The following is a 15,491-nucleotide window of genomic DNA, read 5'->3' as shown; positions in this document are numbered from 1 at the left end:
GGACTGGGGCAGCCAGTGGAGAGGAGAAAGTGGTGCGGGATCTGCAAGGAGCAATGCAGCAGCACTGTGGCCTTGAGAAGCGAGTTGCCACTGTCGAAGCAAGAGGAGTGCATTTAAAGCATGGCCCTGTGGCCAGCACAGTGTGCCAAGGGAAGGACAGTGGATTACAGGCTGAGCTGGGGTCCAGGACAACACGGAAAAAGTGAAGTTAGGGTTGAGAGTTTGGTTCCTCACAGGATCAGGCCTTGTGATTCTGTGTGCCAGCCAGTTGCTACAGAGCTGGGAGTCTGCAGTGGAGACTAGAGCCTGCCTCCTGACTGGCTGCATCCAAGGAAGTGATCCTGGCCAAACTCTGCTCTGAAGCTGGGATTTGGCTTTGAAAGAATTTTCTCGTGGGACCGTGTGTGTGTGTGGTGTGTGTGTGTGTCCTCGCTTGGCAGAATGAGAGCCCGATCTGGGTACTCTGTGTATGTGTGTGTGTGTGCGTGCCCGTGCCCAGCACTGTGAGGCCCCAATCTCAGATATTGTCGCATGCATGCACAGCTCCTAGCACAAAAAGGCCCCAATCTCAGTCACTCTGTGGCAAGGCAGCTCCTGGCATAGTGGGGCCTCTAGGCAAAGCACTAATGCAGTAATAATAGAAATCAGGAAGGAGACTATGAAGCCTCGGGGCCTTTCTCAGAGTATGCAATGAGACCTGGGGATTATGTAGCACAGGGGTGGCACAAGGTTTCCATCCTGGGCCAAGTGTCCACAGCTGGCTGCCCGAGTGGGCAGTACAGAGCAGTAGGGGCTGATGGAGGTGGGGGATCGACTGAGAATCGAATAGCATCTGAGCAAGGCTTGGCAGGGATGTGCTAGAGGGGCCCAGCTCTTAGGCCTGTGGAGCCAAGCCACTGTGCTGTGGGCATTGGCCACTCGGGTATGTGCTACCTGCCTGCAGGTGCCCCAGGACAGGAAGTCAGTGGGGAGGCCGCCCATGTCATACTGGGAGCCCTGTAGGAGGCTCGTGTCCGTTCCCAACCCAGGATGCTCATTCCCCTTCTCCCTGCAGGTGCTGTGGCGAGCACGGTGGTGAAACAGAAGCTGGCCGAGGTCATCCTGAAGAAACAACAGGCAGCTTTGGAAAGGACCAGCAACCCCAGTGGCCCCCCCATGCCCTACAGGTGAGATAGAGACACCTAAGCATCCCTAACCCCTCTCCCAATGCTGTACATGTGAGATAGTCACCTGAGCATCCCCAAATCCCCCCATGCTGTGCAGGTGAGATAGAGACACCTGGGCATCCCCAGACCCCCTCCCCCCAAAAAAAAACTGTACAGGTGAGATCGAGACACCAGAGCTTCTCTTCCTCTCCCCACCCCCACCATATGGATGAGAGAGAGACACCTGAGCATCCCCAAGACACACCACCAGGCCATACAGGTGAGATAGAGATACTGGGCTTTCACTGGAGAGAGCCCGTCTCCTGATGGGAAGGCCTGCATCTGTCTGTGGGGCAGGGGCTCTCACAGCGTCTGTGTCTGTGGAGCACGGCAGTGGGTGCAGTGATCCTGTGGGGGACGCTCTGTTCACCTAGGTTCCTTAGGACTCCGCAGCTCTGGCAGCCCCTCTGAGCTGGATTTTTCTGTGGTTTGCAGCAACCAGGGAGCTCCCTCTAGTGTCCAGACCTGGTTTTACCTGCTCTCTGTGGGGACCTGGCAGGCACCCCCTGCTCACACCTCAACAGGCCATCTCTGGAACTGTAGCTAGAGCCCTGCAAATCTGCGAATAGCCACTTTAGATCCCCGGGCCATATTTGCGGATCACGGCTCAGATGTGGATCCAAATGTTGTATCTGTGCAGGGCTTTAACTGTAGCATCTCTGGAGTGTCCATGCCTTAGATCCGCACTCTGGGTGGAGGCACTTCCCATACAGACTGGGGGGGAAAACTTTGGACAGAGTGATGCACATGTGCACCTTTCCTAGGGGGACAGGCCAGGCTGGGGCAAACCCGGTACTACGGGAGGGGGCCTGTGCTGGACCAAGGGAATCTGGGCCAAGGGTGTCCCAGCACCAGGGGCGGGGGCTGCGCTGGGCTGAGGGTGTCTGGGGGCTGTCCCAGCACCAGGGGCGGGGGCTGTGCTGGACCGAGGGTGTCTGGGGGCTGTCCCAGCACCAGGGGCGGGGGCTGCGCTGGACCGAGGGTGTCTGGGGGCTGTCCCAGCACCAGGGGCGGGGGCTGCGCTGGACCGAGGGTGTCTGGGGGCTGTCCCAGCACCAGGGGCGGGGGCTGCGCTGGACCGAGGGTGTCTGGGGGCTGTCCCAGCACCAGGGGCGGGGGCTGCGCTGGACCGAGGGTGTCTGGGGGCTGTCCCAGCACCAGGGGCGGGGGCTGCGCTGGACCGAGGGTGTCTGGGGGCTGTCCCAGCACCAGGGGCGGGGGCTGCGCTGGACCGAGGGTGTCTGGGGGCTGTCCCAGCACCAGGGGCGGGGGCTGCGCTGGACCGAGGGTGTCTGGGGGCTGTCCCAGCACCAGGGGCGGGGGCTGCGCAGGGCTGAGGGTGTCTGGGGGCTGTCCCAGCACCAGGGGCGGGGGCTGCACAGGGCTGAGGGTGTCTGGGGGCTGTTCCAGCACCAGGGGCGGGGGCTGCGCAGGGCTGAGGGTGTCTGGGGGCTGTTCCAGCACCAGGGGCGGGGGCTGCGCAGGGCTGAGGGTGTCTGGGGGCTGTTCCAGCACCAGGGGCGGGGGCTGCGCAGGACTGAGGGTGTCTGGGGGCTGTTCCAGCACCAGGGGCGGGGGCTGCGCAGGGCTGAGGGTGTCTGGGGGCTGTCCCAGCACCAGGGGCGGGGGCTGCGCTGGACCGAGGCTGTCTGGGGGCTGTCCCAGCACCAGGGGCGGGGGCTGCGCTGGACCGAGGGTGTCTCAGCCCTCTCCCAGCACCAGGAACAGGGGCTGCTCTCGGATGAAGGTGTCTCGGGGCTGTCCCAGTACCAGGGGTGGGGATGCCCTTTGTTGAGCTGGTAGGGCAAACTCAGTGGCATGGTGGAGCCAGGCTGCACCAGGCTTTTCCAGGGGAATGCCAGTGCTGCAGGGCTGAGAAGAATCCTGGAGCCAAGGGCCGGTCTCTAACCATGCTGCTACTTCCCTGCAGATCGCTGGAGCCCCTGGATACTGAAGGCCCTGCCCCTCCTGTGCTCAGCCCCTTCCTGCCACAAGTCCCCAGCAGTTCCATAGACCCTCCGGAGCACTTTCCTCTGCGAAAAACAGGTAAGGCCATGCCATGCTGGCTTCGTGCCCATGGGTGCAGGCGTGACAGCAGGGTGGACTCAGCCCACCTTCCTGGCCTTCTCTTCCGCACAGATTAGGGCCTGTGTCCTGGCAGGGAGGTGAGACGGGCACTGGCTAGGGAGTGGGAGGGGGTTGGGCTGGCACAGAGGTGTGCAGGTCTGAAGGTGACTTTGTGACAGCCCCAAGGGTCATGCCTCAGCCCAAGAGGCCAGTGCGGCAGCACCTGTATCAATGCCATAGCGCAAGGACACCACTAACGAACAGCTTTGTCTGCTCGCAGCATCTGAGCCCAACCTGAAGGTGCGGTACAAGCCCAAGAAGTCGGTGGACCGGCGTAAGAACCCACTGACCCGCAAGGAGAGTGCACCCCCTTCCCTGAAGAGGAGGCCAGCAGAGGCCATTGGTGAGAGTCTCTTGGGGAACTTGGGGCTCCAGGAAGAGCAGCTGCTGCACACTAGGGCCCCGCATAAACCCTGCACCCGAGGCTCCGTGCAGGGGGTCACACATGCCAATGGAGCTGCAAGGGCGCTCAGTGCACAGGGTTGGTGCTGTCCCGTGGCAGCAATGCTCTTTAAGGGAGCCTCATGCCAGGTGTGATGTGCTAATAGCCAGGCAGGGCCAGGCCCAGCCAGTCGGGAGGGCAGTGCTGGAGCTGCGCTGGGCTGTTTCTCTGACCTGTCAGAGACTTGAGGGGTTAATGGGCCCAAAGCAGCCCCAGCAAAAGATGCCAACCCAGTCCGCTGGCCATGGCTGCTCAACCCCTGCTGGGAGCAGCAGGACATACCCATGTGTGGCGCTGGACCTGAGGACGAGCGCTCTTCCCACTAGCTCAGCTGGGCAGATGGTGGCAAACTCCAGGGACTGCCCCATGATGGCGCACCCTGCCCTGTCTCAGGGCTGGGTACAGCACCAGGTACAGTCCTTGCAGCAGTGCCAACTGCCTCTGCCTGGTGCAGTGCCATGAGTATATGCTCTCAGGGCATGAGCTGTCCTTGCCTGCCTACCTGGGCTCAGACAGCTGGTCAGGGAGAGTGCTATGTCCAGATGGCATCGAGTGTCGCCCAGCTGGCGAGGGCAGGGCAAGGGCACTGTGCAGGAGCCAAGAGGTCAGCAGCAGGCTGGTGTAGCTGGGAGGGGTGAAGTAGCCATGAGGGGAAGCAGCACATGTGAGGGGACTAGGGTGTGGCCCTGTGAAAGGAAGCTGGGGTACCTGATGAGAGGGAGGGTACAGAGAAGACAATGTGCATGCAGTGGTGAAGGTGCCCGGCCCCCTTGTGCCCTTGGGTCCGTTCATCCTGCCACTCTCCTGTCTGACTTCTCTTCCCTGTGCAGACTCATCCCCCAGCAGTAGTAGCACCCCTGTGTCTGGCTGCAGCTCCCCCAACGACAGCCTCCCAGCGGAACATGGAGTCCCCCCATCCGGGCCCAGCATGGCCCACGAGGTACGGAGCCTGCAGACCTGTCGAAGGAGCCAGGAGCCCAGGACGTGCTGCCTTGGGTGGGGTCACTGGGGCATGCTGTCCCTGGGGAGAGCATGGGCTAATGGATTCTGCAGTTCTGTCCCCTGATCTCTCATGGGCGCCGGGGCTTGGAGCCAGGACCAGGAAACTTCCCCTCCCAGAATTCCCACTTCCTTGAAAACTACCAGCTAAGAATTCGTCCCAGCTTTCTGGGCCCTGCAACCCTCCCTTCCCCCAGCAGCTGGTGGCACCCCACCCAACCCTATTGCTCCCTGGCTAGTCACCAGCCACTCCACTGCTGCCTTGATGCCCTCCAGGTCCCCCTGCTGCTCCCTGTCTTGCACTGTGTCCCTCTGTTGCCTTCTGGTTGGTGGTACTGTCTTCCCTGCTGGGGTCCTTGCTGCCACCCTTTGCTGGCACTGGCGCTGTAGCCCCTGCTGCCCCACAGAGCTGTACCGTGTCTGGAGATTAATGCATTGTGTTTGGTGCAGGCGCCACTCGCCCAGCGCCTGATGATGCAGGAGAGCTCGCTGGCCCAGTTTGCCCTGCAGAGCACGGCCTCCCTTCCGGCCATCTCGCTGGGACTGCCAGCTACTGCCAGTGCCAGGGTAGGTAGCTGGGTCACAAGGGACTCCGGAATCCTGCTGAGGGCTCATGCAGGGCAGAGGGAGCCCAACCCCCCTTCTGAAGGCCAGGATCGCAGCATGCGCGGGTCATTGAGCAGCAGTCCTGGATGTGATGCAGCACTTCATGGGTTTTCAGACCCACAGGGTCCCCCACACACCTTGGGACACAGAGCCAGAGGGTCCCTTTCCTCTAGACTGTGCCAGTGCCCCTGTCAGGCCCTAGGACCCCTCCCAGGCATCACCGTGTGCTCCTCTACCCCCGCCCTGGTACGCTGCTGATGGACTCCCTGTTCTCTCTGCAGGGCGATGCAGACCACCGCTCCCTCTCTGGCTTGGCACACCGGGTGCCAGTGCTGAACGGGCCCGTCCTCTCGGGCACCCACTCATCCATGTTCATACCAGCTGGCTTGGAGCAGCATGAGCCCGGAGGGCCTCTGTCCCCTCGGCTTCAGCCTGTCATTATTCTTGAGTCCTCGGTCACCCACGCGCCACTTGTGGCAAGTACGTATTGCTCCCACTTGACCAAGGGTCCTGGGGCTGAGGCTGCAGTCCCAGCGCCAAGTGCAGCTCAGAGCCCTGCTGGCATGTACCTGAAAGGGGCTCTGGGGTCTCAGCAGATTTCCTACAGTGCTGTATGAGACCCCCCGGTATCCCTGAGAACTGGACTGTGCTTAACAATCTCCCCTCTGACCAGCTGGCACATGAGCAGTAAGGTAGCTAATGCTGCTCTGGAATTCCACATTGTTAGGTTTCAGAGTTAACACTCATTGATATGCCTTGGGAAGCTGCTAGCTGTCAGGGGTTGCTTCAAGCAGCCTGCACGCTCAGGCAGATGCCCCTGCGTAGCTCAGCTCCAAACCCTGCTGGGATTTACTCAACTCTCCAACTGCAGCCAAGGGCAGAGCTGACTTGTCGTGAGGGAAGGGGGTGAGTCTTCCTCTACCGACTCCCAATCTCCTCCCTCTGGGCTTCCCTCTCTATGGCTCGCCCAACCCTTCTGCTCCAAGTGTGGAACAGAGGGGGAAAAGCAGGTGAGGGGCAGCCAGAGGTCTCCCCCAGCCACTGCAGGCTGCATAGTGGCAGGGCAGTGGGGGAGAGAAGTGTGGGAGCTGTGGCCAGCTGTAATGCAAATGCCCTTTGCTGCTCACCTCCCAGCCTGACACATGCTGCACTTGCGGCTGGCACCTGGCTGGATTTCCAGCTGGCCTACAGGTCAAGGCCTGCCCCTCTGCGCTCTGTGAGAACATGGAGCTCACCTCCCGCCCCCTCCCCCAGTGAGTCCCAGGGAGATTCCCCTCCCCCAGGGAACACCATGGAGATTTCCCCCTCAGCCCCCACTGAGAACCGTGCAGCTGCAGGTGCTGGGCATTAGCCAGCCTGTCCTTGGGAAAGGTTTGCCTATGGTGCCCCTGGAGCCAGTGGCGTAGCCAGGTGGAGGGAACAGGGGGAGCAATCTCCCAAAAAGGCGCCACCCACTGTGGCGCTTTTACTCACCCGGCGGCGCTTTTACCGACAGGGCAGCGCTCCGGGTCTTCAGCAGCACCTCGGCAGCGGGACCTTCACTCGCTCCGCGGGTCTTCGGTGGCATTTTGGCGGCAGGTCCTTCAGTGCTGCCAAAGACACCCGGAGCTAGTGAAGGGCCCGCCGCCGAAGTGCCGCAGAAGACCCGGAGCGCCGCCGGGTGAGTAAAAATTAAAAAGGCACCAAAATATTGAAAAGGTGCCAATTGTTCTCAGTGGGAGAGCGGCTGCTGCCCCTCTCCCCCCCAGCTACTCTACTGCCTGGAGCATGGGTTCTCAGGGCTGTAGTGTGCCCAGCAGGGAGCCCCAGAGCTGACAAGGTGAGAGAAAGGGGAACAACTGTACCAGCCGCCCTCCCCTCCCCAAAATTGTCTGTAAGGACTGTATAAATAAGTGTAATGGGAGGGGGTGAACCCCAGCAGACACAATGATTTCTGTCTGTGGGGCTGCATGGAGCCCCAAAGGGCAGTGGGGGGGCCTGAGCTGCAGCTCAGGGCAGGCCAGGGGTCACAGACCAGGTTAGGGGATGATAATGTCACACCCTAAGCCCACTGCCATTCCTCAGCGCCTGGTGCTGCACCCAGCTCCAGCCCTGCCTCACCAGTCTCTCTCCCTGCAGTGCCAGGCCTGGGGACGGTCCCGTTCCACTTTGCCCACTCACTCATCCCCACCGACCGGCTGTCGCTGGCAGGCCACCACAAACCGCTGGGGCGGACCCGCTCTGAGCCCCTGCCCCCCAACCCCAAGGCCATCCAGCAGCAGCTGGCATACCAGCAGCACCATGCTCAATTCCTGGAGAGACTCAAGCAGCAGACACACTTGGGCAAGGTAAGAGGCTAACGGGCATGCAGGCTGGGCAACACCACTGCCAGGGCAGGAGGGCGCCATGCTGGGCAGCACCTGGGGAGTGAGGGCACTTCAGGTGCATGGTGGAATGTGGCACTCAGCACCCAAGCTGCCAGGCCAGACAGACACAAGCAGCTGCTTTTCCCTCCCTCGGTCCCAGGACAGCATGTGAGCTCCCTGGCATCTGCTGCTGCTAGTACAGCTGCCAGCTTAGCAGTCTTGGAGCCCCCCAATCCGGGGTACCCACATGTCACAATGCTCCCGTCACCCCCTGCACAGAGCATCCCCCCCTCCAGGGGCGGCTCTAGGCACCAGCAAAGCAAGCACCTGCTTGGGGCAGCCCATTTGCAGGGGCGGCATGGGAGCTGAGAACCAACAGGGGGCTCTGGGAGCTGTAGTTCCTTGGTTAGCTCCCTGCCTATAGAGCCAGCCCTGGAGCAGGGAAAGAACTACATTTCCCAGCATTCCCTTGGCCACTACCAACTGGAAAGGAAGGAGGGGGACCTCATGCGGCAGTGTGCTGTGAGTGCTGTGAATGGTAGGGAGACCATATTTTAACATTCAAAAAACAGGACACTCCAGGGGGAGGGAAGCCCCCTCCCCTCCCCTCCCCCGCCACCATCCACTCCCTCCGACTGCCCCCCACAGAAACCCCAACCCATCCAACCCCCCCCCCCGCTCCCTGATCACCCCCTGCCAGGACCACTGCCCCCCAGGACCCCACCCCCTATCTAAGCCTCCCTTCTCCTTGTCCCCAACTGCCCCCTCCTGAGACACCCCCCCCACAGCTTCCCCCCAGGACCCCACCCCCTACCTGTCCCCTGACAAACCCCTGGGACTCCCATGCCTATCCAACCGCTGCCTGTCCCCTGACTGCTCCCCCCGAACCTCTGCCCCATCCAACCCCCCCTTCTCCCTGCTCCTGACTGCCCCCCCCCGGAACCGCCTACCCCTTCTCCAACCCCCTAGCCCCCTTACCGTGCCACTCAGACCAGCATGTCTGGCTCTGCACAGCGCCAGACACGCTGCTGCATACATGCTGCAGTGCTCCCCTGCGGAGCCCACAGCCCCCCCCCCCCCAACACACACCCAGCACCTGCCTTCCAGATTTGAACACCTCAAAATTCAGGAGTGCTCAAGCTCAGTTTGGGCAGCTGTTACTTCATTTCTCCCAAATCAAATATACTGATCCTTGCTGTAGAAAAAGTAGGATAAAATTGAGCAAGAAATGCTTCCTGTAGTAAGAGGAGGCCCTGAGATATAAACCTTGGTATCAGAGGCCCGGTATGAGGCCTAAGGCCTGAACTAAGGTAATGGTCAAGACTTTGCTAACATAAAGTGGTTATTAGGACTGGAATTGCTATTTTCAACAGCCATTGCCTTTTTGTTTGTTTGTTTGTTTGTTTGTTTGTTTGTTTGTTTAAAAGGAAGACAGTGATATTGCATTGGCAAATTCCCCATAGAAAGAAAGAGTGGAACAAAAGAATAATAAAGGCACCTCAACTTTTCCTCATTTATGGAGGACAGTCTTATAATATGCATCCAGATATCCTCTAATCACACAAACTGAAAATTGTTCCACTTTACTGAAGCTCTGTAACCATATGGGAACCAATCCTGTCAGTGTTTTGTGCACATCCAAAATTCCTGCTGAATGACCCACCCTGGGAGCGAGTTACCAGTGACCCAGAGAGCCCAGGGCTGGGGCAGCAGGGGGATACAGGGGGGAGCCCAGGGCTGGGACGGTGGGGGGGCAGCCAAATTTTTTTTTGCTTGGGGCAGCAAAAAACCTTGAGCTGGCCCTGCCCCCATCACCCAGGGTAACCTCAGCCCACCCATGCAACACTCTCCCTCATCATCAATCCTGCACAGAGCTTCCCCTGTTACCCCAGATGGCATGCAGGGAGGGGTATCTCACCCCGCCCCACAGAGTGCCTCACATCACCCCCTCCCCCCCATCACAGAGTTCCTCACATCAACCTCTGAACACAGCTGCCCCCACCTGGTGTTCTGCACCCCCGCACAGCTCCCCCCTCACTTCATCACACAGAGCTGCCCCCCATCTGAGGTTTCCCATCCCCACACAGCTCCCCCCTCACCCTGTCATACAGAGCTCCCACACACACACCTGGGGTTCCCCACCCCCGCACAGCTCCCCTATCACCCCACCACAAAGAGCTCCCCCCCACCTGAGTTCCCCCACCCCCACATAGCTCCCCCCACCTGGGGTTTCCCATCCCCACTCAGCTCCCCCCTCACCCTGTCATACAGAGCTCCCACACACACACCTGGGGTTCCCCACCCCCGCACAGCTCCCCAGTCACCCAGAGCTCCCCCCACCTGGGGTTCCCCACCCCCGCACAGCTACCCCCATCAAACCCTCAGAGCTCCCTGCCACCTGGGCTCTGCCACCCAGTCCCTCAGAGTTCTCTGGCCTCCCTTGTCCTATTCCCCATCTGGCTCCGTTGCTCACTCATAGACTTAAGACCAGAAGGGACCATCATGATCATCTAGTCTGACCACCTGCACATTGCAGGCCACAGAACCTCGCCCACCCACTCCTGGAATAGACCCCTAACCTCTGGCAGAGTTACTGACATCCTCAAATCCTGGTTTAAAGACTTCAAGTTACAGAGAAGCCACCATTTACACTAGCTGAAACCTGCACATGACATGTGCCCCATGCTGCAGTGGAAGGCGAAACTCCCCCAGGGTCTCTGCCAATCCGACCCGGGGAAAAATTCCTTCCCAACCCCAAATATGGCAGTCAGTGGGGCTGGGGCTGCAGGATAGGCACCCCTCGCCCGGCCCCAGCAGGTCTGGGTCAGGCCGGGCCACGCCGCCCCGGCTGCGTCTGGGTCCAGGCCGCTCCGGGGTTGGGCTGTGCCGCCCCAGCCACTCCTGGGCCACACCGGCCGCACCTGGGGCTGCTCTGGCCGCACTGCCCCAGCAGGTCCAGGCCACAGGTTGCATTGGGGCCGTGGGAGGGGCACCCTGGCCGCGCTGGGTTGGGGGCCGGGGAGGGGCAGAGCAAGTCCCTGGGTGGGTTCTCTGAGCCCCTATGCAGCACTAAATAGGCTGCTGCACGACTGCGCATCTTACAGGGAAATTAGGGTCTCACCAGTGCCTTGTATAACGGTACTAATACCTCCTTATCTCTACTGGAAATACCTTGCCTGATGCATCCCAAGACCGCGTTAGCTTTTTTCATGGCCATATCACATTGGTGGCTCATAGTCATCCTGTGATCAACCAATATGCCCAGGTCTTTCTCCTCCTCTGTTGCTTCCAACTGATACTTCCCCAGTTTATAGCAAAAATTCTTGTTGTTAGTCCATTAATGCATGACCTTGCACTTTGCACTATTAAATTTCACTCCAGTTTTCAAGGTCATCCAGATCTTCTTGTATAATATTCTGGTCCTCCTCCATATTGGCAATACCCCCCAGCTTTGTGTCATATGCAGATTTTATTAGCACACTCCCACTTTTTGTTCCAATGTCATTAATAAATTTTTTATAAGATTGGTTCCAAGACTCATCTTTAGGAACTCCACTAGTAACCTCCCTCCAGTCTGACAGTTCACTTTTCAGTATGACCCACTGTAGTCTCCCCTTTCACCAGTTCCTTATCCACCTTTCAGTTCTCATATTAATCCCATCTTCTCCAATTTAACTAATAATTTCTCATGTGGAACTGTATCAGATACCTCACTGAAATCCAGGTAGATTAGATCTATTTAATTTCCTTTGTCTAAAAAATCAGTTCTCTTCTCAAAGAAAGAGATCGGGTTGGTCTGGCACAATCTATTTTGTAAAACCATGTGGTATTTTATCTCAATTACCATTACCTTTAATTACTTCATCTTTCAAAATTTGTTCTAAGACCTTATTGAGGTGAAACTAATAGGCCTGTAGTTTCCTGGATCACTTTTTTCTCTTTCTTAAAAATAGGAACTATATTAACAATTCTCCAATCATAAGGTACAACCCCTGAGTTTACAGATTCATTAAAAATCAATGCTATTGGGCTTGCAATTTCATGTGCCAGTTCCTTTAATATTCTTGGATGGAGATTATCTGGGCCCCTCGATTTAGTTCCATTAAGTTTAAATTTGACTTCCACCTTGGATATGGTAATTTCTGTTTCCATATTGTCGTTCCCATTAGCCACCTTGTCACTGCCCCTAAGCTCCTCGTTACCCTTATTAAAATCGGAGGCAACGCATTCGTTTAGGCCTTGGGTCGTGCCTAGATTATCTTTAATCTCCAACCCATCCGCAGTGTTTAGCATCTCCACTTCTTCTTTCCTTGTTTTCTTTTTATTTATATGGCTATGGAACCTTTTCACTGTTGGTTTTAATTTCCTTTCCAAGGTCCAGCTCTGCTTGACTTTCAGCAGTTCTCACTTTCCCCCTACGCTTTCTGCCCTCCAAGAGGTCACTTGCCTTGCTGAACCTTCCCACCTTCCATTCCTTGTAGGCTTTCTGCTTTCTCTTAATCACCTGTTTCAAGTACTTGGACATCCAGCTTGGTCTTCAACCCATCCCCACAATTTCCCCCCCGTCCTTGTGATGCAGACTTCAGAGAGCTTCTGAACTTTGACTTAAAGTAATTCCAGATCTCCTCCACATTCAGATCCTTGAGTTCTTCAGTCCACCCTACTTCCCTAACTAATTCCTTTCATTTTTTAAAGTTTGCCCTTTTGAAATCAAGGCCCTTCGTTTCAGTCCTATTTTTGTTTATCTGTCCATTTAGTTTAAAGTGAATTAGCTCATGATCACTCAAATCACGGTTGTCTCCTGCAACCAGCTCTTCTATTCCCCTCACTACTCATCAATACCAAATCTAAAATGGCATCATCTCTTGTAGGCTCAGCGACTGTTGGGTGAAGAAATCTGTCAGCTATCACATCCAGGAAAGTCTGGGCCCTGCTGTTATTAGTAGCACTTGTCCTCCAACCTATCTCTGGGAAGTTAACGTCTCCCATCATCACACAATTCCCACTAGTATTTATTTCATTAAATAGATTAAAGAGGTCTCTGCCCATATCCAGATCACATGCTGGGGGTCTGTCTCAGGGGAGCCTCTGGTAGCTTTCTTCCTCAAAGTGATTTTGACCCATCCCCCTGCAGCTAATGACCAAGTCCAGTGAGAAGCCTCGTCTGCAGCAGATCCCCTCCTTGGAGGACATGGAGGCCAAGGGGGGGCTCCCGGAGGGAGTGAGCGAGCGCAGTGACCAGCCTAGGGGCCGAGTGGAGCTCACGCGGCCAGGGGTCAGCACAAAGGAGCCTGAGCGGAGCCCGAAGCTGATGCAGCCACAGGAGGAGCTCGTCTTGCAACAGGTACCTAAGGGCTGGCAGGGATCTGGGCACCAGGGGTGCTGGGCACAGCACCAGCCTGCAGCAGCCCTCACTTCGCTGGCCATGGGGAGTGTGGCTGCTCAGCCAACCCAGTGGCCAGGGCCGGCTCCAGACCCCAGCGCGCCAAGTGCGCGCTTGGGGCGGCATTTTGCCGGGAAGGTGGCAGGCGGCTCCAGCGGACCTCCCGCAGGCATGACTGCGGAGGGTCCGCTGGTCCCGCAGCTCCGGTGGAGCATCCGCAGGCATGCCTGCGGGAGATCCACCAGAGCCGCGGGACCAGCGGACCCTCCGCAGGCACGTCTGCAAGAGGTCCCCCGGAGCCACGGGACTGGCGACCGCCAGAGCGCGCCCCACGGCGTGCCGCCTTACTTGGGGCGGCGGAATTCCTAGAGCCGCCCCTGCCAGTGGCATCAGTGTCCCCTCCAAACCCGTGCCTGGGGTGGGGAGGGGCCTGTGTGGAGCCATCAGGACTCATCACCCCCGCCTGCATTGCTGTCTGGTTGCCAGCTCCTCCGTTCTGGAGGGCACAAAGCCCCGCTGGGCAAACGCCCTCCCGTGAGAGGACGGGGTGGTATTGAAGGGGGCGTGACTGGGGAGCACCTGTGGGCCTGCACGAGGGCTTCCTGGGCCCACCTCACTGCCCCTCAGCCAGCAGCTCCGGCCTGCTCCTGTTGCTCTGTGCCGCAACACGGGTGGAGGGGATCTGCTGAGGATTCCTAGATGTTAAGGCCAGAAGGACACAGCAGGAGCTAAGGCTGCCGGACACCCCCATCACAAACCCCTGTGTCTCCAGAGAAGGCTCGGAGTAGTGTGCAGGTAACGAGGCTGGGGCCACACAGTGAGCAGTGAGGAGAAAACCAAGTGCTGGCTGGCTGCTCCTTCAGTCAGCGCTGCCCACAGCAGGCACTGCAGGGCCAGGGGCTCTGGAAACCTGCTCTGTGATCGTGTCGTTAACGACTGTGGCTAAGCCCCCTGTGCCAGGGCTGGATGAGGGTCGCACGGGCAGCCTGAATTCTGGCATTTCTGAGCTTTGCAGCCCTAACATTTGTTTAGCAGAATCTCCTTGTGTGTCATTTCTGTATGAAAGGGGCCTGTATTGGGATGGCTTATTCCCCTTCCCATATGGGGTCGCCTATGCCACCATAAAGTACCTTTATACCCCTCCCACCCCAGGGTTTGCCAGCACTTTTACTGGGCCAGGCAAGCTCCTCCACAGGCCACCAAGAGTTCGGGGGTCCCCAACTGTACTGCCAAAGTAACGTGTGCAGGAGACCGGGCACTGTGTTGTTCGCCTTTTCCCCTAAGCTCAGTGGGTGGGTGGGGTAATGCCATGCAGAGCCACAAGAGGGCATCAGACACTGTGACTTGGCCAAGGCCCAGGCAGCAGAGCCTTGGTCCGTTGTGGAAGCTCTGGACTAGGGTTTCTAAGCCCTGGGTTGGGTTGGGAGCATCCCAGAGAGAACAGGCCCATTGCATAGTGAGCAGATCCTGATGTTCAGTGCAGAGATCCCCTCCCCCACACCCACCGTCATGCCTGGCATTGAAGAGCTGCCGAGATGCTGTGGGGAGCCACTGGCCCCGCTTGCTGCAGCACAGATTGGCCCTGGGGGGTGTTAGCACAGCCTCTACGCTCAGCTCACTGACAGATGTGGTCTTCCCCAGCCTAGAGAGTGGCATGTGCAACCTGGGCCCTCTGCAGAGTCCCCAGACCATCCCTGGCCCAGGGTGCCACACTCATCTGTCACACCCTCTCCCCAGCAGGCCTACCTGTGGGAGCATCACCAGCGCCTGCAGCACTCGCTCCTCAAGCGGCAGCCACCAACCGACTCCCTGATGGTCGCTACCACACACGGAGGGCACCGGCCTCTCTCCAGGGCCCAGTCATCTCCTGCCACTGCTACCATTGCCCTTCCTGCCCAGGACGCACCCGCCAAGGCACTCTCCCTGCCAGTGCAAGAGCCACCAGCCAAACCGCACTTCACAACAGGTAATGTGGGCTGCCTCCAGCAGAGGGCACTCCAGGAGGGCTGCAGGTATGTCATGGATCCACAGGAATGGTCTCTAGGAATCCCCTAGCTTTGGAATGGTCTCTAGGAGGAACCCCTTCAGTGCCAGAGTCCCTAGGGTCTTGTTCTTCCTCCAACACAAGCCACACAGCTTCACTGCCTCCTTAGAATGGACCTCTGGGCCTGCAACACTCCGTGAGCTCTGTTCAGTGAGTCCAACTGAGACAGACCCCGATGGAGACTTGTGTGCTCGTTAGGGCCTAATGCATCTCACACCATTAGCAGTGACACTCAGACAGCATTGTCAAAGTGGGAAGGTTTATTTATTAACTGGAACACAGCACAGGAAGTCCTTAGGGTAGCTTCCTGCAGAGAGATGGGGCAATCTGTGGTTGTTGG

At 58.2% G+C, this 15,491-nt stretch overlaps 1 protein-coding gene across 8 annotated transcripts in view; it reads left to right on the top strand.

Annotated features, from left to right (window-relative positions):
• Positions 1–15,491, top strand: part of HDAC7 (histone deacetylase 7) — a 259,876-nt gene that overhangs the window by 221,744 nt on the left and 22,641 nt on the right. For 5 of the 8 annotated variants that reach the window (XM_044994606.1, XM_044994608.1, XM_044994611.1 and 2 more), the window contains 9 exons: positions 1,055–1,166; positions 3,136–3,251; positions 3,553–3,675; positions 4,605–4,714; positions 5,224–5,340; positions 5,661–5,859; positions 7,498–7,706; positions 12,859–13,068; positions 14,845–15,073. In XM_044994606.1, coding sequence (XP_044850541.1) covers positions 1,055–1,166; positions 3,136–3,251; positions 3,553–3,675; positions 4,605–4,714; positions 5,224–5,340; positions 5,661–5,859; positions 7,498–7,706; positions 12,859–13,068; positions 14,845–15,073 — 1,425 coding nt within the window. The remainder of the gene's footprint in view (positions 1–1,054; positions 1,167–3,135; positions 3,252–3,552; positions 3,676–4,604; positions 4,715–5,223; positions 5,341–5,660; positions 5,860–7,497; positions 7,707–12,858; positions 13,069–14,844; positions 15,074–15,491) is intronic. The other 3 variants (XM_044994607.1, XM_044994610.1, XM_044994609.1) reach the window with 3 other exon arrangements.

Source organism: Mauremys mutica, chromosome 20 (genome assembly GCF_020497125.1).
Source record: "Mauremys mutica isolate MM-2020 ecotype Southern chromosome 20, ASM2049712v1, whole genome shotgun sequence".
Classification (NCBI taxonomy): Eukaryota; Metazoa; Chordata; order Testudines; family Geoemydidae; genus Mauremys; species Mauremys mutica.
Note: the sequence above shows the minus strand (reverse complement) of the source record. Positions and strands in the feature narration are given on the sequence as shown.